Source organism: Elgaria multicarinata, chromosome 17, assembly GCF_023053635.1.
Source record: "Elgaria multicarinata webbii isolate HBS135686 ecotype San Diego chromosome 17, rElgMul1.1.pri, whole genome shotgun sequence".
NCBI classification, from domain to species: domain Eukaryota; kingdom Metazoa; phylum Chordata; class Lepidosauria; order Squamata; family Anguidae; genus Elgaria; species Elgaria multicarinata.
Genome location: NC_086187.1, coordinates 19,916,288 through 19,943,863, shown reverse-complemented (window position 1 = coordinate 19,943,863; position 27,576 = coordinate 19,916,288). Strand labels below are relative to the sequence as shown.

General features: G+C 41.2%; 1 protein-coding gene across 1 annotated transcript in view; it reads right to left on the bottom strand.

Moving 5' to 3' along the window:
• The window catches only part of LMTK2 (lemur tyrosine kinase 2), a 55,433-nt gene extending 33,609 nt beyond the window's left edge, over positions 1-21,824 (bottom strand). The window contains exons 1-4 of the mRNA XM_063143483.1: positions 21,680-21,824; positions 15,490-15,612; positions 5,459-5,583; positions 1,993-2,137 (exon numbers count right to left, since the gene is read on the bottom strand). Of these exons, the coding sequence (XP_062999553.1) occupies positions 1,993-2,137; positions 5,459-5,583; positions 15,490-15,612; positions 21,680-21,824 (538 nt within the window). The remainder of the gene's footprint in view (positions 1-1,992; positions 2,138-5,458; positions 5,584-15,489; positions 15,613-21,679) is intronic.
• Between the last annotated feature and the right edge of the window lie 5,752 nt (positions 21,825-27,576).

Genomic DNA, 27,576 nt, shown 5'->3' with positions numbered 1-27,576 from the left:
TCAGATCAAGGAATCCAAAGTAACTGATGGTGCCCCAGATCCTGTCTAGGAGCCTCAGGATTGCTCCCTCTGTTGTTTTTCAACAGATTAATAGAGGGCCTTCTCTGTGGTGGCCCCCCAACTGTGGAACAATCTCCCTGACGAGGCCCGCCTGGTGCAGACATTGTCATATTTTCGGCGCCAGGTCAAAACCTCTCTCTTCTCCCAGCATTTAGCAACATGTAATGACCGTGGGTCTGGTTTTTTTGGCTCATCGTTTTTAAAGTTGTTATAGTGGTTTTAAATGTATGTGTATTTTGCTTGTTTTTTTTGTAGTTTTTAATCTTTGTATATTGTTTTTAAATGTTTTTATCTTATGTGAACTGCCCAGAGAGCTTCGGCTATGGGCTATACAAATGCAATAAATAAATAAATAAATAAATAAATAAAATAAACTACCTGCCCCCAACACACACTCAGACATTCCTGTATATATGTTGGGGGATAAACACATCTAATTACTGGATCAGACCAGGGCTCATGTAGTCAAGCATTATGTCTTCACACTGGTCAGCCAGTTGCCTCGGAAAGTTCAGAAATGGGGCGTGACAGCAAAGGTCACTTGTTTGCAGCGACATTTCGTATTCAAGAAATGTGCTATCTCAAAACATGGCAGTTCCATTCAGCTCTTTTGACTAATAGCCACTGATTGAGGGACCATGCGTGAATCTGTGCAACCCTTTTTTTGAAGCAAACAAAAAATAAAGATAGATGCACATTGTATGCAAATCCCATCACAAGTCCCTACAAAAAAAAAAAATCTGGGATTTGTTTCTTGATCTGAAACATGACAAAAAGCCACCGGAAGCTCATCCAAGTAGCCCACACAGGCTTAAAAAGTCTCCATTTTCTATGTTCTGATTTCCCAAATGGGAGCAGAATGAAGGCTATTTTTACCAAGTCTTCACAGCTCCTATTTAATATCTTTTCAGAAGCAAGATTAAGAAAGATCATCCTATACTAGAGTAGCATTCTGTGGCTGACTGATAAAGGAAAAGGGAAAATGTTAAAGTGGGGGAAAAGATATCTGATATAGGCGACACCATTAAGGGAAAAAAATCTATGTCAGGAGAAATAGAATTATACAATTTGCTACACTCTACCCACACATGCAACGTCACAAAGCACAGGTGATTTTCTCACTGCATACACATTTCCTTTCCAGTGTGGAAATACCAGAAGCATCTAAATAACAATATACAAAATGAGCTGTTTCTTTTAAGTATTTATGAAATAAAATTTAAGATTGCAGCACAAGTATCCAACCTATTGCGTAGGTAGTTGCTATCAAAAATATACAAGTTCCACTGACCTGGTTCAAACGACACAACAACGCTCAGGGTGGCTTGTCATGATGTCCGAAACCAGCATGGTTTTCTCAGCAAGCTTTATTAACTACACACAAACCACCCTGAGAATCCACAGCTTGTTCAGGGTGGCTTGTCGTTACATGCAAATTGGGCGTGATGGCTTGTGTGTGGCTACACAGCCGCATGGCAAGAGTGGTGGAAAACCTGGTCACTCCTCTCTTCTCTATTACATCTTGAAATGTCATCAGTTTACTCCTTCACTTTGATGCCTCCCTAGACAGTGACACTTTTTTTCACTTTTAGGGAGATTTGCTCAAATGTAACTTTGTTTTTGACCCTCGGGAGATTTGCGCATATTTAATTCATTTTTTTCCTATCTTCAAGGAGATTTGTGCAAATTTATCAATTTCTTTTAACCTTTGGAGAAATTTGCACATATATAACCTTTTTTCTCCACCTTCGGGGAGATTCATGCGAATTTGCAGTAATTACCCATGGGGAAATATGTACATTTTGCTTTGGCACTGCTAGCAATACTGAAAAGGAGCTTCAGTCATAAGACCACCAAGCATCAGAGAAGAGTCTGGTACCGTCACTGACCATGGAAGAGAGAACCAGGAGTCTCAGTGGGGAAACGTCTTACCTGTAGGAAGCTGGAACTGTGATGGAGCTGGTAAAGAAACACTGGGAACTGTAAGTGTAAAGACTTCTGCTGGAGACTGAATAGATGGGGTATCTTCTGCCGGTGGCGTAAAGTCTATTTCATCGTCAAAATTGTCCTCAAATTCCTATAAACGCAACAAGGTCAGGAGAAGAAAATGAATTTGCCTTATTCAGAAACTCAAAAACTCAGACCAGCACACTACTTATGCCATGTGCCAGATCTGATCCATAAGTCTTGGCTGCATCAACACTTAATTAAGATCAAAGATACCAAACACCTCTAGGCTCTATTACAAACGCTTCAGCTATGTGGTTTAGGACACACATTACTCCTTCTGTAAACATTTTTATGTACACTCTGAGTGATGCTCAATTGTGTTCTTTTACAAGGGACTACACTAAGGCCGTTATCATTCTACGTATTATTGAGTGCCCATATGTCGACACTGAGGGCAGGAAACAGGAGAATTCTGCAGACTTGGTGAGGATCTCCACACATGGTAGGCACACTCTATTCCTGAATAAAAATAGGAGGGGAGGGTGTCAGAATGAGCTTGCACCCTAAGGATTGCGCATGCACAGTTCCCTCAATCTCCAAGGGAGGATCTCTGGTAGCAAAGTGCAGGATGTGGGCTGTACACCTGGGTCTGCCAGAGGAGAGAATTGTCTATTTGTCGTCCAACACAAGGAACCACTAGGAAGGATAACTCTGAGGGTGTTGCCTCCAGTCCCAAGACAAACTGCTGTTCTCCTCCCCAGGTCCTCTCACCTGCCAGGTCCCTGGAGCTGCTGCGAGTTAGGACTCCTTTGGGCAAAGAACGAGGACTCTCCGTTCAGCGGCAAAAGAGAGTTGAAGAGAAGGGGCATTGGGCTCTGAAAATACACCCTTAAAGCTCGATTTCTTCCCTGACCCCCCCAGTCCTTTCATCAATGAAGAGGCAGTCTGCTCCACTGCTCAAAGGATAACTCAATTCCCACAGACATTTCACAGGTTACTACTTTGACATATTTTAATTTAAAATGGAACAAAAAGCTGAGAAACAATGAAAGTGGTATTGAAAAAGCACAGTTCCAATCAGGTCATACAGATGGAAAAGTACAGCTCAAACGTAGCATAAAAATATCTTTACACCAACTTTTGTCGGCACTAAAGGCTTATTCGCACATTAACCGCTACAGATGGGCTGGCTGCTGGGAAAAAAATCTTTGAAAGGATCTTCAGTTCAGATGTTTTAGCTGCATGAACTTACACTGATTCTGCAGAACGGTCTCATACAAGCAATGGCCTTTGTGCGCACATACATGCACATAGAACATGGAAACAGACAGCAACCTGAGCAATATTATTTTCCTAATCTCTGAACATGGTCTCTCCTTCTTCCCTAGTAACAGAACCTGATCTTATTTTAGGTAGAGTACTCGCTGGTCTATATCACAAGGAAATAGAAGAAATTGACACTCACAGAAAGAGACAAGTTTTAGGGTGATGAGGAAACCCCTCTTTACCTAGAGCAGGCTGACTGTCATGTCTAACGCTACTGCCCCTGTTTTTGGAGAAGATGTTTCAGGTAGTCAATCAGAATCAGATTCAGAACTGGAAGATGCCGCGCCAGAAACCAGCCAGCCTGTACCAGTGGGGGAGGAAGCTCTCACGGGCAATTCCCCAGCTGGGAGTCAGCCTTCTCTGGAGCTTACCTCAAGGCCAAATCCTACACACTGATGCTAGGGTCTGCTGGAAGCTCAAATGCATGGGGCGGAAGAAAGGCATGAGAAAGTCGGTTCGATTACGCCAGAACCTGCCTCCGCACCAAACTCTCTCAAGTTACAGGCATTTGATAAGTGGCTTCCTATTCTTCTTGAGCGGACAATTGTCTTGCTTAGTTTGCATAGTTTTGCCTAGGGGGACGTTTCCAATAGGTTAGACTCTCTTCAGGTAGAAGAGACATTTGTTGCTTAATAAAAGCTTTGTGGATTACTTAGCAGGCCTTATCATTTGCCTCCCATCAAAAGTAGAAGTTTTCTGAGAAACAGGACACTGACACAACTTCTGATCTACTACACGAAATGCATGGCATGAATAGCAGCCCACAAGGTGCATGATAAATCACCTGGTTTTATTGAACAGCTGTTCAATGCTGTGCTTACCATCAATATCATGCAAACTACTCAAAACAATTCTTATTAACAAACAAAAAACACCTTTTTAAAAATTACACTGAACGCTTCACTGAATAGTTTATCCTGAGCCGGAAGTCAGCATCATTTCTGTACGGAAGCACATGCTTCAACAACTACAAATGAACTAAAAAAAAAAATCCACCCAGATTTTACAAATAAGAGCTGCAAACAGGGCTGGGATCCAGAAAGCAAGATCAATTGTTTTTATTTGAGAAAGAGAGAGATTTTTGCTGGGTCTTGTCCATGTCTTTCCTATAAAACCCACGTGGATTTTCTGGTTTAAATTTTCCACCTGCATTCCTCTTAAAAGAGAAAAACGTTACAGGTCCGAATGATGCCTCTATGGTCCCATGTGCACATGAGATTCTCTAGATTCTGTCCCACACAAGAAGTGTCAGCTTTTGTTGAGGTTTAGCTACTTCAATGTAGCTGGAAGGGAAGGAGAATCCCATAGGGGTAGATTAACAACAAAGAAATAAAACCACTAATAAAGGGATTCTTTCAAGCTTAGTGCTCACTCATGTTTAGCTGCAGAAGTCCCTAGGACAATATCCTGTTTGTTCCATTTTCTACATTCCAAAGACGGAAATCAATCCATACCTCGAAGCATCCATCCTCTGGCTGTGTATTTGACTCTACCAAATGTTATTTGGGAAATCGCTATCGTAAAAAGAGGCCTCAAGTAATCTCCCACATATTGAAGACTGTTTTCTTCGCTGAATCCCCATGATACATTTTTAAAAGAAAATAAAACCAATAAAGTATCTTCCTCAAAGGCAAGAGGACACATTTCAGTATCTTTTCATCTTAATAGTTATAGGGCCAAATTGCCCTGTTTAGAAAGACTGGGCGAGTTACTTACTTATGGGTTTACAGAGTGGCACAATTCTATGAACAGCTTCCATGCAATTACAGTTTGGCGCTCAGCACCTCTTGGCAAGACCTCAACTGTACGTTTCCCGATTTACTTGATTACTTCAAAGCAAGCAGAAGCACCAGAGAAGTTGCTTTAATTTAACGTAAGCCCATCTCCACCCAGTCCGTGCTTAATTGCTGGAAAATCTGAACAAAGTACCATGTAACAAAACAATATTAGCTCCCCAGGAAGGAGTTCCAATCACAGAGCAATTTGAGCAGACTTGGGGAATCACCTTAATCGCCCAAGCTTCATTGATTATCCTTTGACCAAAGTGACTTTTAGTGTTACCCAGAAGTATCATCTCAGGTTCTATATCAAAGCGATATGAATATTTCTCTCCTGTACTCACCTTGAAGTTGATCTCTTGATCTTTACAACAGGATACACAGTTCACAACCAGTAATACCAGGACTACAAGGATACAGGCAGAAAAAATCACCAATGAGAAGGGTACTTCTACTGCTGCTGCCGCCCCTAGAAACCAAATAAAGGGTTGGAATAAACTTGGCTCTGTATATTAGAACACATACAGCAAATACCTGCTAACTTCAGGAGACAGAGATTTCAAATATATTTCTGATTATTTACTCAAGCGGTGAAATCCGGCTTGTTGGCATATCTGGTTGTGTGTCTTTTGCAACAGTGCAAATAATAAGCTAACAGAGTTCTACCATTTTTAAGGGACTAAATTTATGGTTTTCAATTTCTAGCAAGACTTGCTTATCTAAATTGGTACCTGAATTTGTTTATTTCCCTTGCTCCTCATTTTCCCCCCTTTTGTAGTATATGTATTAGATTGTAAAACAGTAGACAGGGTTTAAAATCTAGTAGACTGTAAAAGCTGGTATAGGCTTTTTTGTGTGCAGTGCTTCAAAAGTTTTAGGCATGGTAAACATTGACAATCATTCATCACAGCCCAGAAACAAAAGATCAAATGTGAAATCGTAAAAGTTCTTAGTATAGGCTTTTGGACAGTCAATACAAGTTTTTTTTAAGAAAACTTTAAAAATCCCAACTTAAATAAATTACATCAATGGACTAATTGAAAAAGAATATCGCCAGTTGCCAGACATTGGGAAGAGACAATAGGAGACTATTTCTCTTTACCATGCCCTCTTGTGACCTTCCCAGAGGTTACAAGGCTGGCCGCTGTTGAAGAGCAAATTTCAATGGTCAGGAATACTGGGAGTTTAAAGTCCAAAACATCTGGAGTTCTACTTTCTGCCCACCCCTGTCTTAGGCAATGTATTGGCATTACAATAGATGCTCACTCTCAACTAGTATATTTAAGCAAAACTACCAAAAACATCACATGCACAGAGGAGGGAAAAACTTTGCTGACATAGTTTGAATGCTTCTGTCTTAAATCAATTTTATATAACAGTCACTATCCCTTCAGAGTTCCAGCAATAATTATTTCTACATTACTGCCTAGGGCACATTTGCCAAACAAATGCATGAAGAATTTGTTTAAGACCAGAGCAAGTGCCATGCCAACCAACCCATGGTCAAAAATAATAGGTGCAATGTTAAAGAGACAGCATGACTAAACCATTTTTTAGAATAGAAAGAGTAAGAAATTGCTTTTCAACAAAAGGAAATGTTTTGACAATTCAAGTAGGCCAATGCACAATGTACAACCGTCTTGTAAATAACCCCCAAATAGTTACTAGCTTGCTGGGGGGCGGGGGGCGGCAGAGGGATCGGCAGAGAGCTACATTTCTGTGCTGGCCACAGGAGTGGGGGGGGGGGGGTCCCTCCTATAGGAGCCTGTTTGGTTTCTATGCTGGACAAAGAGGAAAAACAGAGTGCTCTATCCATCGTATTGCCAGTCCACTCACACCTGCATGGACATCCATAGAGTCACCTGCGTGCAATAGATCACATTTAAGTGGGAAATTGGATGCCACATACCGGACTTGGACATCCTGAAAATTCACAGGGTTTTTTTGGCACATTGTGGGAGGACACACCTATACCCAAATGTTGTCTAGGAATGAGTTGTGGAATGAGCTCCGGTTGTGGAACGAGCTCCCCAGAGAGGTCCGCCTGGCACCTACACTGTACTCCTTTCGTCGCCAGCTGAAGACCTTTTTATTCTCCCAGTATTTTAACACTTAATTTTAACTTAAATTTCAATTTTACTGTTTTAACTCTGTATTTTAATTTTATATCAATTTTGCTGCGTGGTTTCTATTCTGGTTGTGCTTTTTATATTGTATTGTGTATTTGTGCTTTTAACCTGTTGATTGTCTTACTATGATTTTAATTTTTGTGAACCGCCCAGAGAGCTTCGGCTATTGGGCGGTATAGAAATGTAATAAATAAATAAATAAATAAATAAAAGGCCAGCAACAGGATTACAGTCAAGGTAAAAGAGTCAGAAAATGAGTGTGTGAGATGACAGACAAGGCTCTGTTGCCATAGTGATAGACATGTCCTCTGCTAACAGGCAGCCTGCATATGTCACCGGTTTTGATGGTGGCTCCTGTAACTGGCTGTTCATAAAGCAGCCAAGGTCCAGCTGGGGGTGAAATCAGATTCAGAGCCCTTAAGAAATCCAGAGAGAATGGGAGACAGTGGAGGCAAGACAATAAGTCAGGGCAACTTAACCCTCTCGCCTCTCACGACTGCGGACAGAAGAGCCATAAAGGAAGGAAGGCTAGCTACTCTCTAAGCACATTTTGCTAAAGGAATCCCCCCCAGTGATTTTTTAAAAATACTTTATTTTTCTCTCTTTTCGCTTTACCTTTTCATATCTAACATGCATTTTCAAGAATGTAAACACTGAAGGAACTATTGTTCAAAAAGCTTCAAATCGAACAACTGAAGAAGAAAAGACAGAAATGGCTAATACTTCCCCATGGGCTGAAACGACTCAAGTACTGTCGGAATGGGCTGGTTCGACTATCCTGGAAATTCTAACACAGGTCACTTTCAGGTATAGCAGACTGCTACCCAATTGTTGCCAACAATTCAAGTCAGAATTGACATACAAGCTGTGTTGGGAAAACAAGCCAGCTGTGTATTAAAACAGCCCTTCTGTGATGCTAATGTACACTGGCAATTCAGAGCTATATAATTTGTCATCTATTGTTGACATCAAACATGTTGGCTTCCTTACTTGCTGGGGGTAAGTGAATGTTAAAACTAATGCCCTCACATCTTTGCTTGCTGTGGAAGATGGGGTTAAGCTGCAATTAAAGCTGTTGTTGATTAACTGAGGAACCTAGTGCAATTTAAACTTGAAGCTCTATTATGTCAAATTAAGTTCAGACTGCACGCATAAAAGGTAGAAGGAGCCATTTTATGTAGAAAGGCAACCGTGAAGTCTGTTTCAAGGGACAAAATTAGTCTTTGCTTGTTTTATCTGTGCAAACTTCATAGGATATTACAAACACCCCAGAAGAAAGGCTGTTGTTGTTGAAAGCTACTCTACAAAGAAATGTAATACACGTTTTAAAATAAGTTCCATATTTTTAGAAAGATACTGCAATAGATCTAAACTTTGAATGATACTGTAATGGTACTAAACTTTTTTCTTTTTCTTTTTCAGAAAGATACCGCAATAGATTAAAACAACTATTTGAGGAAGTTCAAAGTGGCTTTTAGAAGAAACCTTTTTTTAAAAAAAACAACAACACCCACCTAGAATAGAATGCTGCTTTCAAAACAAGATTTGGAAATCCAGTTAGCAGAAGAGTCAAATTACCACTTGGAAAAAAATACCCCAAGGTGTTGATTAATGAGACTCCATATAGTTGTAGTTCTAAGGGAAACAAGTTAACCCAAAAAGACTGATGAATATATCTAGCTTTGCACCTTCTTTCATTTGAAGGTGTGCTTGCCTGCAGGAGCTACATCAGACACGCTTATACAAGCACACATAACATATTACTAGAAATCATCCTGAAGCATGGATCAGACATGCATTTAAAGTAGTATGTGTATTTATTATTTATTTATTTATTTACTGCATTTATATCCCACCTTTTTTCCTGCAGGGAACCCAAGGCGGCGTACATAAACCTCCTCCTCTCCATGTTATCCTCACAACAACAACCCTGTGAGGTGGGTTGGGCTGAGAGTTTGTGACTGGCCCAAAGTCACCCAGTGGGTTTTCATGGCTGAGTGGGGACTAGAACCCGGATCTCCCAAATCCCAGTCAAACACTTTTAGCCACTACACCGCACTGGCTCTCTGTGTACATGGACAGTCCTAAGCCTAATCATGTAAGATGTAAAAGAAGGTATGAAGAGAAATGGAGAGACAGATGTCCCCAATGGCTGAAAAACACATAGAAAAATGCCCACATATTATTATTATTATTATTATTATTATTATTATTATTATTATTATTATTCCTATACAAAGACTTGACAAGTTACCCACAATATTTACAACACACCAACAAAATGAAGTCTCTGAAGAGGAATGGTCTCTATCAGTATCAAGAAGGGTAATTGTTGCTCCATGTTGCCAAAGGATGTGAAAAGACTTTGCTCTCTATGAATAAGATTCATAACTAGAGGGATGAAGAGTCTAATATATGCTTGTAAATGTTTATTGTACTGCCTACTCGTCCACTCATTTCTCTTCAAACTTCTCCAAAGCACATAGGCCCCTGGCACATCTATGACAAACATTTCCACTACTTAGTTTTAATACTAATTCAGATTTAAATACCATTCATATCATGAAACACCACCCTTTATACTCATTCATGCCAATGGGATCTGTTGATATCATTAAGGGCTACAGAAGTATCCCGCAAAGGATAAGATGTAATTGGAAGAAGCTTTGCTGAAGTGTGTGGAATGTTCCTTGGATTGGAGACTTTCACTTGGTACAAACTGCATATTTACAGCAGGGCATAAGCATCCGGAACAGAGCAGTGAGTTGTTTCACAAGATATTACACAAATACACCCATTTCACATAATGGGGAAGGATACACAAGAGCCTAGCACTCTGCACAACAGTAGGCTGATAAATAAAGTTGTTTCTACATAAAAAAAAGCAGATGTGTTCTACGTAATAAAAATGAAGCAATGACAAATAATGCTAGGATCCAACCCATGAAGTAACAAACCAGAAGAAGCTACTGTTGCAAAAATTACATATCTACTTTTGCAGATATGGGAACGTATAATGCCATTTTATTATTTTTACTGAGACAGAAATAGGGGATGTTTCATACACCCCTATTTAAGAATATTCTTCTCTTTAACACATATAGAAACGTTTCTTTCACCAGTTGCCTAACAGAAAAAAAGTTCTAAAATTTAAACGATCTGATGTTCTCAATTAATATTACTGGTGATTAATATTGTTGCAGCCCCTATACCACAAATGTTGTTAAGTACCTTACATCACTGAAATTCTCTCCTGCCCCATCTTTTTTGCTCACCAATGTGCTATAACTGTACAAATTAACACGCAACGTAACTTTCTGCTAATAACCGCTCTATGTGCTTGGTCCCATAAACACTTCTGCAGGTTGATGATATGCCGCCAATTTACAGCAAACTGTTGCTGTAAAAATGGCAATTTAAAAAGTTAGTTGATAGCGTCCACCCTTTCACACATGTATAATCTAACCTTCAGTGCTTGCAAGAGTCAAAACTGCTTCCCAGATAATTTAAGAACTGCTTGATTTGTAAGTTATGCATATGTCCGCACTTTGAATGGCAGCTTATCAAGTATTCGTGCATACAATTTTTAGATACGACATTAGTATCTAAACAAAGAAAGTTTAATCTAAAGTAGGTCCTGTATGATTGCAAAGACACACATTTAAATAAAAGCCTGTGACAATTGAGTAGAATACATAGGGTGACCATATGAAAAGGAGGACAGGGCTCCTGTATCTTTAACTGTTGAATAGAAAAGGGAATTTCAGCAGGTGTCATGTGTATATATGGAGAACCTGGTGAAATTCCCTCTTCATCACAACAGTTAAAGCTGCAGGAGCTATACTAGAGTGACCAGATTTAAAAGAGGGCAGGGCACCTGCAGCTTTATCTGTTGCGATGAAGAGGACATTTCACCAGGTTCTCCATATATACAAATGACACCTGCTGAAATTCCCTTTTCAATATAACTGTTAAAGATACAGGAGCCCTGTCCTCCTTTTCACATGGTCACCGTAAGAATACATATCTATGCTTGCAACTCATGCATCCTTTCACATGTTCCAAGGCTGCTGACCAACGTAATATATTATTATATATTGGAGAACGGGTCCCATCCAGGCATTTTACAAGGCCATATCTGCTTAGAGTCAACACTACAGTCATATTATTTGGCTTCAGATTAATCTCTGGGCCACATTTATTAGGCCACAAAGCCCAACAAAACCTGAAGCAAATGCTGCCACTTTGTCTTAAATTTATGTCATGAAAACATACCCCTTAAACCTGACAACTCATTGACAATTAAACCTTGTGTCTACTCAGAAGCCAGCCCATTTGAGTTTGATGAGGTTTACTCCCAGGTAAGTGGGTATAAGTTTGCTGTCTTAGAGTACTATTCCCTTGATCTCCTAAGTCAACCAAACCGATGAATTCTTCTACATGTTGTAATCCATGGCCTGTCAAGTTGCCACACTAGGAAGATGATAGTATTTCAAAAAATACTATCATCTACTGCAAACAGTTGAATGAATGCTGCCTTCTTAGTCCCACAGTCTCTGAATTCCCTTCCAAAACCCAAAAGGAATCTGTTCAACCTAACGAAATAGGCTAGGGAGCAGTCAGAATGCTCAGTAATGTCCTGCAAAAATATTTTATTGAAAGGTGGGGCGAAATGTTTCAAATAGACAACATACACAGGAAGATACATTTTAGGTTTTCCTCTTTAACTTCACCAGTTGCAGTCACTGGTACAACACGGACATAATCAGACACACTGAATATGGCATTTCCTCTTTACCAAAGGCACCCATGTTATGTGGTCTCCTAGTCTATGGAAGTATTCGTGTATACATAGAAGTTGTTAACGCTACTGCAAATAAGTCCTTCAGTGCTTTTTCATGTAAACACCAGTGATAAGTGACCAGATTTCTTTTTTAAGTCAGCATATATGAATCTTTAACATCAAGAACAAGTCGCATTCGGCTAGCCCCACCTCTCTGGGAATAAACTATGCAGTCCAACATATTGAAAGAAAGAATGAGCTTTCTATATAGGCACAACGTACGTCCATAATGCACCGACATCAGGTGCATTATGCAGATTATTTGTTATTTGAGATCCAGAAGTATGAGTACACTACCAGACAAGCAAAGCCAGAGATTAACCAGAAAAACAGGGGGAAGAAGGATGTGCCACAATTAAAGCTCACTCAGTGCAAAGAGAAAAGCTGCTACGTCACCTGGCCTCTCCTTTAATAAACAAAAGCATCACAGCAGTTAATCCCCAACTCGACACTCTCTTGCTCGCCACTCAGGAAACACGATATCAGCATTCCCCAACCTGGTGCCCCCCAGATGTTTTGGACTTCAAATCCCATCAGCCTCTTCCACCATGGCCCATGTCAGGAAAGTTGGGCGCTGTAACCTGAAACACCTGGAGGGCACCAGGTTGGGGAAGGCTGCACTATATATTCGACACACATGCAAATCATACTGCCGTGCACATGGGTTGCCTTGTTAAACCCTCACCAGGCAAACAGGGCTTCCGATATGGAAGCAGTTAATAGATAAGCACATTTGCAGTGTTTGTCAGACTTGTTGAATTTTCCTCTCCAGGTTTAAACTTAGCAGATCTTCTGCACCTCTACTAAAAATACCTGAGGGAACGCCTCTCCTGACATGAACCTACCCTTACACTGCGCTCAACATCTAAGGTCCTCTCCCGAGTGCCTATTCCAAGGGAAGCTCGGAGGATGGCAACAAGGGAGAGGGCCTTTTCGGTGGTTGCTTCCTGACTGTGGAATGATCTCCCCGATGAGGCTCGCCTGGCGCCAACATTGTTATCTTTTCGGCGCCAGGTCAAGACTTTTCTTTTCTCCCAGGCATTTAACAGCATTTAACAACGTTAAGTTTGTTTTTAATGGACCCCAGAATTGTTGTTTTTAAATGGATACTGTTGTTTTTATACTGTTTTTTATGTTTTTGACGGTTTTTAAATTTTGTATACTTTTAATGTTTACCATTTTTAATTGTTGTAAACCGCCCAGAGAGCTTTGGCTGTGGGGTGGTATATAAATGTAATAAAATAAATAAATAAATAAATAAATAAATAAATAAATGAAAGAAAAGGGGGAAAAGCATGCCCCAGAAACCTTATAGGCTTTGCTAGCACGATTCCTAGTAAGGTCTCCTGCTCTGCCCTCATCCACACCAGCGTTTCTACACTTCCATCTCGAGCCTAAAGTAACAGGATTCATTTTAAGGCATCTCTATACAATACAATAAAATAAGTAGGCTTTATTCATCACGGTTCTCTCCGTTCAAACCCCCCCCCGTGTCATTTTGTGAGGGGGGGGGCCCAGCTTGTAACAGAATTGCTGGGGGAAATGGGTGGGAGGGTGCTGTTGCACCATGTCCTGCTTGTTCATCCCTGACCGATGGCTGGTTGGCCACTGTGTCAACAGAGTGCTGGACTAGATGGACCCTCGGTCTGATCCAGCAGGGCACTTCTTACGTTCTTAATTTTTCAAAACCACAGTAAAATAAATAAATAAATAAATAAAACACTATAGTCTTACTGAATGCCATGAAAATTAAACCTGTTGAAAAATCAGTGGGCAATGTAAATGCACTGTAGGTGATGACTCTATTTAAGGATAAACCTTTGCGTGTTCCATGCTGGAGATAGACCAGAGTAACTGCCGGCTTTTGTATTTCATAAAAAGGGGAGGGATGAAAACAGTTTTCTCCCTCCGTTTGTTTCGCCTCCAGTAAAATCTAACCTAAGTCTGCATAACACTTCTTATACTCCATCTTAAGACTGTTACAAACTGCAGACCTTTGGCCTTGTCTACCATGCTCAGCTTCTTCCTCTCCCCACACACACACACACCACACTCCTCCCCTCACCACCTTTTCTGTTTTGTTTTACATCCAGCCTGAAGAGCCCTGAAGAATTCAAAAAATTGCTCACAACATTTTAGTTGATCTTAATAGAAGGTGTTACTCTACTGTAACTTTTGGATTTTTTTCCTAATGGACCAACATGGATCCCTACAACATTTGATATTGCATATCTAACTGGTAAAAATGCTAAGTACTATTGCTGGAAAACACAGTAAGCCTAGGTAACCCATAATATCATAAGCATTTCACATCAACTCCCTGACTGATGGTGTTCTTCACCAGGTGTTAAATTTATGTATCTTTCTACTCAAAATCTGTGATCTTTTCCTTCCTCATCTTGGTAATGACTCAAGCACTTTAAATAGTTACCCTTCAAAACAGAAGGGGAAAAAGGATTGATAATTAAAGGTAATTTAAAACTGTTCCAAAATGACACTGGCATGGCATTTTCCTAAGTCGGCAACAGAAAGACTTCAAGCTAATTTTTGCTCAGTGGGGAGAAACTGTAACATATTAGATGTACATGCAAATCCCAATTCTCTGCATGCCAGTCCTTATGCATGCACAAGAGGAAGGTATCAACAGACTTGGGGAAACTCCAAGGTTTGTAGGAGAGTAAAACTCTTTTTAAAAAAACACTCAGGAAAGAAAGACAAACACACACACACACACACACCAGTGCTAGGTGGTGGAAGGATCAGAAAACTTCAGAGGAGCAAATGGAATGGAGTACCCTGAAAGAAAGCATGTCTTCAGAGCACTCCGTGCTGTAACATCTTAGGCCAGATCTACACCAAGCAGGATATAACACTTTGAAAACGTTTTGAAAATGGTATATGGAATGTGTCCTGAGCCCGATCAGTTGCCAATACCATTATAAACCTTTATAAAGCAGTAGTGTAGTTCCTGCCTTGTTGCAGGTACCATTTATTCTCTTCTAACTCACTTCGGCTTCTGATTTATTTATTTTATTTATTTATTTTATTACATTTATATATCGCCCCACAGCCAAAGCTCTCTGGGCGGTTCGCAAAAGATTGACTGGGAAAGAGGTGCGTAACACATGTTTGAGGTACAATTCCCATGATCCCTGACCATTGGCTATGTTGCCTAGAGCTGACGTAGGCCAAAACATCTGGAGGGCCACAAGTTGCCCACCCCAATTTAAAGGGTTACGCTTGAGGACTGTATGTCACAAACTCTGCGACGTGGCAAATTCAAGATAGCAGCCGCAAAAACGTTTACTTAAAGAGCATCATGTTTGGAGGTAGATGGGTGATTTCATGATTACAACATTGAACAGCTAATATAAACAGAGTAATATGTTCAGGGAGAGCTAACCATTTAGGGTCTCAAAAGCGTTCCGTAATCTTTCACCACAAGCAACCACAACAGCAGCTACAAAAACCGCAGAAAAGTTGAAGCTCTTTTTCACTTCCGCTTTCCAGACTCCTGTGAACAGGCCTGAGCATCAGAAGAATCAGGTCAATTATTTTTTCAATGCACTGAACCTTTAAACAGCTTTTGGCAACAGCACAGTCAAGGGCAGAATGAAGAAGATCTGGAAGGCTAAGAAGTCTCTGTGCAGCAGCTAGGAAAGCAATAAAGGTTGCAATACGTAAAAGCACAAATCGGCTATTTGCTAGCTATGGGGCAGGTCAGAGCTACAACATCGTTGAGATTATTCCAGTGTTGTAGTTTGCACAAATGTAAAAGGAATGTCCTGCACGTGCCACGGTTCCTATGAGATGTATTTAGTTGTATAGAAAAATCTATCCCGCCCTGTCTAGCCTATCCAACTTCAGACTCAACCCTCCCTTCTCCTCTTTTGTATGAAACAGGAAATTGAAAGCTCTTGCTTTTAAACCAACCATGGTTCCCTGTGAGATCCAAATCCAAGAAAACATGGTTGATTTAATCTATGGCTTGATCCTGGGTTATTTTTACAAGCCATTGTGTGAAACATGCCACAGCTCAGCTCACATCACAGGGAATTGTGGCTAATTTAAAAGGAGATGCTTTTGATCTCCTCCTCGTGTGCATGAGGCAGCTGGACAACCATCCATCAAGTATGCTTTAGGGTGGATTCTTGCATTGAGCAGGGGGTTGGACTCGATGGCCTTATAGGCCTCTTCCAACTTTACTATTCTATGGTTCTATGAAAAAGGAGGGGATAAGAGGCAAGTGTGTGGGTCCAAGGCTTGAACAAGGCCATTCACATCGCAGGAAAGTATGGCTTCTCATTACATCGAACTGGGCCTTAATGTAACCAATATTGCTTGCTCCTTAATGACATTCACAAAACAGGTTGGACCCGTCATACACATTATGTTCCATCATCATCTTTAAGATGAACCAAGGATACCCTAAGTACATTGACATCTGTGCACCCTGCCTGAACAGCAAGGATACACGGAGACACTGTCAACAGTGCCTTAAGAAATGAAGAAATTCCTTTCCCTGTGGATTCAAAGTCCAAGCCCGTTCTAGCAACACTATCACATTTCCCTGTCTGGGCTGGCTTTTAATTGCCAGGGGTAAGCAGGTTTGGGCCATTCTAATTAGTTCTTAACATAATATCTTAATTGAGGATTCTACAGGAGCTCATGTATTCCACTTTAAACCCTGTGGAATGGGACAAACAGAACTGAAATGATTTTAAAATCCACAGAAATCTTAAAAGGGAAACCCAGAGAGCCAGTTCTGAGCCATTATTCTAACATGAGAGAGATGGGCACAAGGGACTGTAATTCCCAGCCAATGCTGAGGGACAATGAGAGCTGTCCAACGATATCTGTAGAGCCACACGCTCCCCATCCTTGGTTAAAGGAGGCAATCAAGCAGAAGTGGCAGGGAAAGTATGCAACAAAACTGGAGCAGCAGGAAATAGATTTTATTAACAATAAGCAGGAACTGACACTGCAATGTGTGAGTGCAAATACGAAGGTAGAGGTCATAATAAGAATACTGCTTGGATCTCAAACACAGTGAGTCAATGCACTTACATATATAGCTCAAATCTGGAGAGAAGGCACCCAGACCTTCAAGGCCTCCTACAAATACAGTCGAGATAGCTTTGCTTTTCGCATGACACAAATGCCTAGTGCTCCACAGAAGATAAACCCCATTGCGCACATTTTTATTTATTATTGCATTTATATCCCGCCTTTTTCCCTCCAAGGAACCCAAGGCGGCATACATAATCCTCCCTCCTCTCCACTTTACCCTCACAACAACCACCCTGTGAGGTGGGGTGGGCTGAGAGTCTGTGACCAGCCCAAAGTCACCCAGTGGGTTTCCATGGCCGAGTGGGGACTAGAACCCGGATCTCCCGACTCCCAGTCCGACACTTTAGCCACACTGGCACATAGTGACGCACATAGAGCATCAGTTAATGGAATCAGTTACCTAGAAGGGTTGTGGGCTCTCCCACATTAGAGGCATTCAAGAGGCAGCTGGACAACCATCTGTCAGGGATGCTTTAGGGTGGATTCCTGCATTGAGCAGGGGGTTGGACTCGATGGCCTTGTAGGCCCCTTCCAACTCTGCTATTCTATGATTCTATGACCTTAGGCAGCAGAGCAATTCCAGGCGCAGAGCGAAAAGTTCCTGTACAATGTCAAACAGTGTTGATGATGGAAAAGTAATACTTTGGAGAGAAATATCAATGAAGGATCTACTGCTGTTTGGATCTATGTTCCCTTTCTTAGCATTCACTTGTGACTGTAGCGTACGTCAGAGGTGGGCTCGCTTCAGACTTATGGGATCTACTTTGTTCTTTCCTCTTTTTTTCTTTTTTTTTTTTTGCTAGAACCCTATGATCCATGAACCAGAGCCTGGTGCACAAGACATGCACATAGAATTCAAGAATTAGGAGGCCAGGAATTTGTTCTGATAGAACAGCCTTCCCCAACCATTGGCCATGCTGATTAAGGATTATGGAAGCTATAGCCCAAAATATCTGAAAGGCACATGGCTAGGAAAGACTCTGATTAGAGTATCAAAACTGAATGAAACTCACAGATCTCCCACACAAAAATCTACTCCCGATTACTCCCAAGCTTTCTTCAGTTCAGCAATATAATTTGGAGCAGAGAAAGGGGTCATTTTGTTACTGCTATTGTTAAACTAGTGGCAGTCTGAAATCCTTGCTGAGCTACTGCAAAAAAAAAACAAAGACCTACCAGGAGATCAAGATCAACCTTCTACACCACCCCTGGTATAAACACAGGGATAACCTAGCTTCAGTTGTCCATACTCTGGTAACCTCCAAATTAGATTACTGCAATGCCCTCTACATGGGGCAGCCTTTGAAGACGGTTCGGAAGCTGCAGCCTGTGCAAAACGCAGCAGCCAGATTGATAGCTAGAACAGGGAGATTTGAGCATATAACACCGATTCTGGCCAGCTTGCATTGGCTGCCTATACGTTTCCGAGCCCAATTCAAGGTGCTGGTTTTAACCTGTAAAGCCCTACATGGCTTGGGACCGCAATACCTGATGGAACGCCTCTCCTGACATGAACCTACCCGTACACTGCGCTCAACATCTAAGGTCCTCCTCCGAGTGCCTACTCTGAGGGAAGCTTGGAGGATGGCAACAAGGGAGACGGCCTTCTCGGTGGTGGCCCCCCAACTGTGGAATGATTTCCCCAATGAGGCTCGCCTGGCACCAACATTGTTATCTTTTCGGCGCCTTGTCAAGACTTTTCTCTTCTCCCAGGCATTTTAACATTTTAACAGCATTTAACAACGTTAAGTTTGTTTTTAATGGACCCCAGAATTGTTGTTTTTCAATGGATACTGTTGTTTTTATACTGTTTTTATGTTTCTGATGGTTTTTTAAATTTTGTATATTTTTTAATGTTTACTATTTTTAACTGTTGTAAACTGCCCAGAGAGCTTCAGCTGTGGGGCGGTATATAAATGCAATAAATAAATAAATAAATAAATGCAAACACACACACACCCCAGCTGGAATATACATTTGGTTTTGACACAGCTTTTCAAATTTCTATTGCATATTACAGCAAGCAAATGCACACACACACACACACACACACGCTACAAGAAAGGTTCAAAGGTGCTTTTCTTTGTGATGTGAAAATGCCCTTTGACCACCTAGAAAGAGAGTGGACTTTCCCTGTCATTTTGAATCAAGTGGAGATTGTAATTCACTTTTGTGACTGCAAGTACTGACTGATGGACCAGATACAAAGGAGGACAAGGTTTCTCTACCATTAGTAATGGTGGAGCAGAGGGGATTTGCATGATATGCTGAGGAAATTGACATTGAGTTAGTAAAACCACCACTTGAAATTCCTTCTGCTACACCTTGTCTTCCTTTGCATATGGTCACTGTAATTTTGAAGCACAATACATGGGAGGGAAAAGAATCTGTAAAAAATATATCAGTGAGAATGTAATTCTATGCAACCACCCCAAAATTATGAAAAATATCATTTTATAAAAATCCATACACAGTTACAAACTGTAATCTAGAACCAGTGATTCAACAAGATGTGCTTCAAGGAGACCAACAGGTATCTGGTACACTCCCATTTTGAATAACTTTTCTTGTTGAATCATTAATTTTTTTATTACAATTGTACCACAACCATGGGGAAAGATATGGGGTTGTTCATGACTAACTTAAATCCAATTGATTCAATGGGTCAACGAATGAGACAAAAATCTATCTTTAGTTTCCAACTTCTATAAAACAAACAAACAAACAAATAATAATAATAAAAAACCAAGGAACTCCTATCTTCAGTTTCAGATGTCTTAGTCAATGTCAGTTTCAGTTTTGGTCAATGACAACTCTATAGCCAGAGCGGTTATAAACCTGTTCAAAGTCTGAGAAAGATATATATTCTGGGAAAGCAGATCCAACTGCCTCATGTATAGGCACAGCAATTTTTCTTGAGAAAGTCTAGTATTTGAAACACCATCGGGAATGATTTCTTCATTCCCAGTGATGGGAAGTGATGGCCAGTAGCTTATGTTGCTTTAAAAGAAGAATCAGACCTAACCTATTTGAATTTGTCTATCAGAAGCTATTTACAATGACAGCTTTATGCCTGAGCATCTCTCATAACCGATGTACATATGCAAATACATGACAAACACATGCACAGTTGTTTGCCAACATTCTTCACTCTTTACCCTTCCGTTTCCCCATTATGCATTTTAGATTATAAACCCCTCAGGAACAGGGACTTTCCTATATCACCTACACAATACTGAACCATGTAGACTAATAATGAGGGATAAATAATAATAAATAGTAACACACATACAGAACCAGTGTAGTTAATGGATTAAGCGCTGGATTAGGCCTTGAGAGATCCACTGTGACCCTGGGCCAGTCACTCTCTTTCAGACTAGCCCACCTCACAGGATTGCTGTGCGATACAATGGGGTGGAGGGGGGGAAGAGACCATTTACACTCTCCAAAGCTTAAAGACAGGATAGTATGACAATAATAATTCTAAAAGCCATATACTGTAATACTTTTATTAGGCCAACTCAAAAATCACAAAACATGTGCAAGCTTTCATGATCTTCAGATCTCATTATCGGGCAAAATGTTACAAAAAACTACAATTGAGGATTTACAATTATCCGCTACTTTCGTGTTCCCAGAAGGCCTAGCGGAACTGAAACCATCACATCACCTGACAAGAGCCCAGTTTGAACGTTTGTAAACTGTCCTCCTCCAACTGTCCTCCTCTGTACCACCTTAAGCCTCTGACTATGCAGAGATCCTGCCTACCACATTCAGTCAGCTGATTTTTCTCTCTCCTCCCCTTGCCCTTGCACATTTTTTTTTTTGTGATCTTTGAGTTAGCTTAATAAAGGTATATGGAATTTGGAATTTTTCCTATAGCTAAGACAGCTGTGTTTGTTTTCACTAATGATGATATTAATAATTATAATGACACTAATAATGACAACAAAGAGTGCTAACAATTTCTCAAAGGGTAGCTGTGTTAGTCTGTTGCAGTAGAAACAAGAAAGCATCTTGTGGCATCCAGCAAATTTATTGTGGCAAAAAGCTTTCGCAGACACTGCCCTCTCTGTCCGAGGAGGCATCTGATGAAGTGTGCTATAGTCTACCAAAGCCAAAATAAATTTGTTAGTCTTTACCATGCCACAGGCTCTTTCTTATTTCCACCACAACGGAGTGAGAAATTGCTACTAATAATGGGGACCCCAATAATAATAATGACACACAGCTGAAAAAGCATCTCTCAAATCAGCCAAAAAAAAAAAGGTTCTGCCACCAACAAGGTGCTACATTTAATGTTAGTCCTACAGAGAGTGGACCCATTGGGATGAATGGGGCTTAATTTTAGTTGTGGCTAACAAGCCTCATTCGTTTCAATGGGTCTACTCTATGTACGACCAAGGTTGAGATCTCCTCAGCTTCGCAGCGTCCATTTGAATCCAGAAGTCGGTCGGTTGGTCCTTCCGTTCTTGCATCTACCTAGCTAGCTACCTGCCCGCCCACCTTTCCCGGTCTCTCACCTGCACCTGCTTGCGGAAGTGGAGCCGCCTCGCCGCCTCCCAGCAACAGGAAGAAGAGACCCAGACCGAGTCCAAGCCCGGGGGGCAGGAGCCGGCCCAGCCACCCGCTGGGCCCCCGGAGCCGACGCCGACGCCTTCCCCGCATGCCGCCGCCGCTCGCCTCCACGGGGCGGTGGGGCTGCAGTCGAGTCCTCAGCGCCGCCCGCGGCCAGGCCTGCCGGCACCCGCCGCGTCTCGCCTCAGCCCGCGCGGCTCGGCCGTCCCCGGCATCGGTTCCCGCCGGGAAGGAAGAAGGGCGGGCGGGCGAAGGGCGGAAAATGCCGCCGGCTCCCCTCACACAGCCTGGCCGGCAACGGCGGCAACGACAGCGCCTCTCGCCGCCGCCATCTTCCGGGCTACCTGAAAGGGTGAGGCGGGCCGCGGGCGAAGACGGGCGGGCCTCCGCGCCAATCGGCGCCAGGTCCGCTCCCGAGGAGGAGGCGGGCGTAGACGGGGTGGGCGGGGCCCGGCTCGAGCCGGACTGAAGGACAGCCGCGTGGGGCCAATCGGATCCTCCCGCTCGGCTGGCCCGTTCAAGAGGCGAGGCCGAGAGAGGGGCGGGGGTGAGTGGATGGGTGGGCTCGGTTTAAGATGGACAGAAGAGCCTGCCAATGAGGCTTTCGTTTTATTTTATCATCCTTTTTCTTGTTACGGCTTCGGCAAGGTGTACTATGAGACGAAAGCGCTTATCTGTGAGTGACAGCCGGGACCGCCAATCAGAGAGCTGAATGGTGGGAGGTGGGTATTGAAAAAGCAAAATGCTAAAAGAATTGCAGGGGTTCAAGCATGATAAAAAATGTTGTTGTTGTTGTTGTTGTTATTATTATTGTTGTTGTTGTTATTATTATGTTTATTATATTTCTAGTCCACCCAATAATGAATGTTCTCTTTTATTATTTATAATTTCTATTTTATTATTTATTTATTTATTTTCTTATTACGTTTCTAATCCACCTAATAACTAATGTTCTCTATTATTATTATTATTATTATTATTATTATTATTATTATTATTATTTATTTTATTGTTTATTTATTTCTAATTTATTTCTGAGATTTATTTATTTATTTCTAATCCACCCAATAACTAACGTTCTGTTATTTTTTATTATTTCTATTTTATTATTTATTTATTTTCTTATTATATTTCTAATCACCCAATAACTAATGTTCTCTGTTATTATTTATTATTTCTATTTTATTATTTATTTATTTTCTTATTATATTTCTAATCCACCCAATAACTAATGTTCTGTTATTATTTATTATTTCTATTTTATATTTATTTATTTTCTTATTACATTTCTAATCCATCCAATAACTAATGTTCTCTGTTATTATTTATTATTTCTATTTATTTATTTATTTTCTTATTACATTTCTAATCCACTCAATAACTAAAGTTCTCTATTATTATTTATTTTATTGTTTATTTATTTCATTTCTAATCCACCCAATAACTAATGTTTTCTATTATTAGTATTATTTATTGTATTTCTATACCACTTTTCTAAAATCAACTAAAGCCATTTACCAAAAATAAATAAATAAATAAATAAATTGAACATAAAAAGCAGATCATCCTAGACTCTGAGCCACAGAAATCTTTTCTTTTAACCCTACAAAAAACGAAGGCAGAATTCCAAAATCCATATAAAGTAATACCTTTGTTAAGCCAACTCAAAGATCTCCTCCTCCCCAAAAGTGCAATCTTTTGAGATCTGCAGAACTCTTCATCAGGCAAGATATTACAAAAACAGAGGGGCGGCTGGGGGAGAGCAAAGGAGAGAAGAAAAAAGGATGAAGGCACAATCCTATGTATGTTAAAATAGAAAAAAAGTCCTACAATTCCCATCATCCCTCAGCCAGCCATGCTTGCTGGGGAATGCTGTGAAGTGTAGAATTCTCTTCTGTCAGAACATACATAGGATTGAGCCCTGAATATCATAGTCAGGACATCTGTATAGTCAGAGTCTTAAGTTGATATAGAGGGGGAGAGCTTGCAGACCTTCAAATTGCGCTTTCTGCCAGGTGATGGGATGGTTTCAGATTTCAGTGTCTCCCGGGGCCACTGGAAACAAGAAAGTAGAAGACAATTCTTGAACCATCTTCCATTTTTGAAAAATTTAAATCCAGCTGTCATCTGAAAACTCCCATCTTGGATTTTGTTTTTTAACCTTATTTATTTGATAGCCTCCTTGAGCACCATTTTTTTTGGACAGAAGGTGCAGGGGAGGTGGGTGTCCAGGAACTATCCAAGGTGCTGAACTTAGTTTGGTGATTGGGTTCAGCACCTTGGACAGCTCCTTTACAGTTCTGACTGAAACCCAGAGGAGATTCACAGCCCCACACTGTCATCAGAGGCAACAGCCTCCACAGCAAAGGCGGGATATAAAATAAATGAATAAATAAACCCTAGTAAAAGCATCAAAGCTAAATATGGTTTTGATTTGTTCAGACTTTCTGGCTCTCCGTAACTGAGGATTTCCTGAAGAATGAATTAACTAAAGGCATGTTTCATAATGACACAGGTCCGTAACTAGCACCACCCAGTTTTGCAAATGAGCCTCATCATAACTACATGCCAGTACAAGCCAAACTGGTTAGAGAACAGGCCTTTCTCATTAGGGATGATCACCCCTCAATATCTTTACGGTCAACATCACCATGGCCAGGAAGTGGTTCAGGCTCAACGCCAGTAGCCAGCATGATGGGGCAGAGGCCAAGGCCCATCCCTGCTGGTTCTGGCCTTCCTTTATTTATTTATTTATTTATTACACTTATATACCACTCCCATAGCCAGGGCTCTCTGGGCGGTTTACAGAAATTCTAAAATTGAGATCAAAAACAAGTATACAAAATTTAAAACTCCAAAACATAGAACATACACACATAAAGCATTAAAAACCGTTAAAAAAACCTAAACATGTGGGTGATTAAGATGTGCTGCCATATGCCTGGGCAAAGAGGAAAGTCTTAACCTGGCGCCGGAAAGATAGCAGCGTTGGTGCCAGGCGAGCCTCGTCAGGGAGATCATTCCATAGTCTGGGGGCCACCACCGAAAAGGCCCTGTCCCTCGTTGCCACACTCCGAGCCTCTCTCGGAGTAGGCACCCGGAGGAGGACCTTAGATGTTGAACGTACTGACCGGGTATATTCACGTCGGGAGAGGCGTTCCGTCAGGTATTGTGGTCCCAAGCCGTGTAAGGCTTTATAGGTCAAAACCAGCTTGTGTTTTTTTAATTAAAATTTATAATTTTATAGGGCCTGCAACTCTGAAGAGAAATGCCACAGCCACAGCCATTTTAATTACCCCAGAATGCTCTTGGGCCCCAGAGGCAGTCTGGGGAAACTAAGGCTATAGCTAGACCTAAGGTTTATCCCTGGATCATTCAGGGGTCAAACCTGTTCATCTAGGGCCACAGCTAGACCTAAGGTTTAACCTGGGATCATCCAGGTTCGCCCCTGCCTGAGCACTGGATCCCCTGTGTGTCACCTAGATGAACAGGTTTGACCCCTGGATGATCCAGGGATAAAGCTTAGGTCTAGCTATGTCCTAGGTGATACACAGGGGATCCAGTGCTCAGGCAGGGGTGAACCCTGGATGATCCCAGGATAACCCTTAGGTCTAGCTGTGGCCTAAGATGGCAGAACTGTGGCAGCCACTTCAACTCTGACGCTTCTCTATAGACTGGACATCAGGAAAAACTTCCTGACTGTTAGAGCAGTGCGACGGTGGAATCAGTTACCTAGGGAGGTTGTGGGCTCTCCCACACTAGAGGCATTCAAGAGGCAGTTGGACAACCATCTGTCAGGGATGCTTTAGGGTGGATTCCTGCATTGAGCAGGGGGTTGGACTAGATGGCCTTGTAGGCCCCTTCCAACTCTGCTATTCTATGATTCTACGATGAGAGCACTAGTCTGCCTCATGAGATGGAAACCAACAATGTCCAGCTGCGTCACAATCATTACAACATTATAAGAACCTTATAACATTATGAGTTGATGCTTGAGATTTCTTATTTTTCTCTTCCCTCCCCATCTCTTTGTAAATTGTATGCCAGAGGGCCTGGACCATTTTGTTTTTTTTATTGATCTGGTAGCCTTTCCAGCAGAAGTGCGGAGTAGAAATGCTTTAAATAGGATAATGGCACTGTTTATGGCTCATATGCTTTGAGATGAGATATTCTCTCTCCAAGACAATGCCATGGTTCAGTTTGAAGCTTTATATGCTGGCAAATGAATGCTGTATTCCATAACATGACATTTTTAGCATAATAACCCAAGAAGGAAAAGGTGTGGGGTGTGTGTGTGTGTGTGTTGATGACGCATAATCTCAAGATGACACAAATTAACACGGGTGATTCAGAATTCTTTTGAAACTGACTGCCTTAAAGAAGCTTCGTCTAAAACCAATATGCTTCTTCTAAAACAAAGCTACATTAAAGAACCACAGTGTAATTAACCAAATTAGGTTCTTGATTTCAGTGTAATGTAACAAAAATAGCTAATTACATCAAAGGTTAGGTAACAGTCTGGCGAGCACAGATTTCCCAGAAACATTCAGAGTCAGTAACACTGGCAACTTTTCATCAAAGGAAAGTTATCTGCTCTAACTGCAAAGGAGGGAGTGTCCTATAGTCGAATTCCCCAGCAGAAAAATTAGAGATGTGCACACATAGCCTATTCTCCATTCATTTGTTTTTGGCATGAACACGACAGCTGGGAGGAGAAATTGGAGCATCATTTCACTACATTTCTTCGGTGGGAAGAGAAAGTCTCCAACAGTTTGTTTGAGGTGCAACTCACCCATAGCAGTAGCAATAGCACAGCTGCTTTCATCTTTCCCCTAAGATTTTGTTTTGTTCTGTCCTTTTGGTGCCATTGCAAGTGACAACAATGTCTGTCGTGGCAGCCTAGCTAACATTTTGCATTCTCCACAATGCTCTTGACCAAGTTATGTTCCATGGAATGTGGAGTGGGTGGGACAGGGTGGCAAAAGAATGGTGGGGGGAAATTTGGAGACATTTCTGCAAAGTATGAAGAAAAGGAGATGAGGAAAAGAAAAATCTCAGAAAAATGACTTTGGGGGAATTTTGGCTCAAAATTTGGCTCAACAATTTGGAAACAATTGTTACAAAAATTATTAGGATCAAGCACAATTGGTATGCTGTATTTTTACATTTACATTCCACTTCCATTACATATCTGGCATATCAGTTACATTCTCTACGTCCATGTTTCTGGCTTATAGCTTCACTGCCAAAGTGTACCATTTTAGGCCATGGGTTCTGTTGATGCTGGGTTGCCGGATTCTGCTATGGGTCAGATCTCTTGTTGTTCCAACAAGGAACAGATCTAGACTGAGTTTTAAATAAGAGTTTGGCTGAATTTAGTCTGGTTGGCTCCGCCTCCACAGATGTTGTCCATGTACACAGAGGCCCATGCTTTGTGTGTCTATTATATAGTGTTCTTTAGTCAACCAAACACGGGAGCTCATTCCAAAGGTTAACGTATCCTCGAAAATAAGGGCAGCTTCAAAACACTCAAGGAACATGGGGATCAGAAGAACTGTTATGTTGCAGAGGGTTGAAGTTTGAAGGGAGGTCTGATTTTCAGTTCAAATTCATTACAGGTTAATCTTTGACAAGTCATTTTTGTCTCCGGTCCCCATCCATAAAACAGGAGCAATGATTGACGACTTTGCAGGATTTATGTGGACAACAAGGATCATAGTTGACAAGTCCTGAGTCAAAGAAAGTTTCTAAACCCTTTACTATTATTTGTTTTATGTATGTATGTATGTATGTATGTATGTATGTATGTATTACATTTCTATACTACCCAATAGCCAAAGCT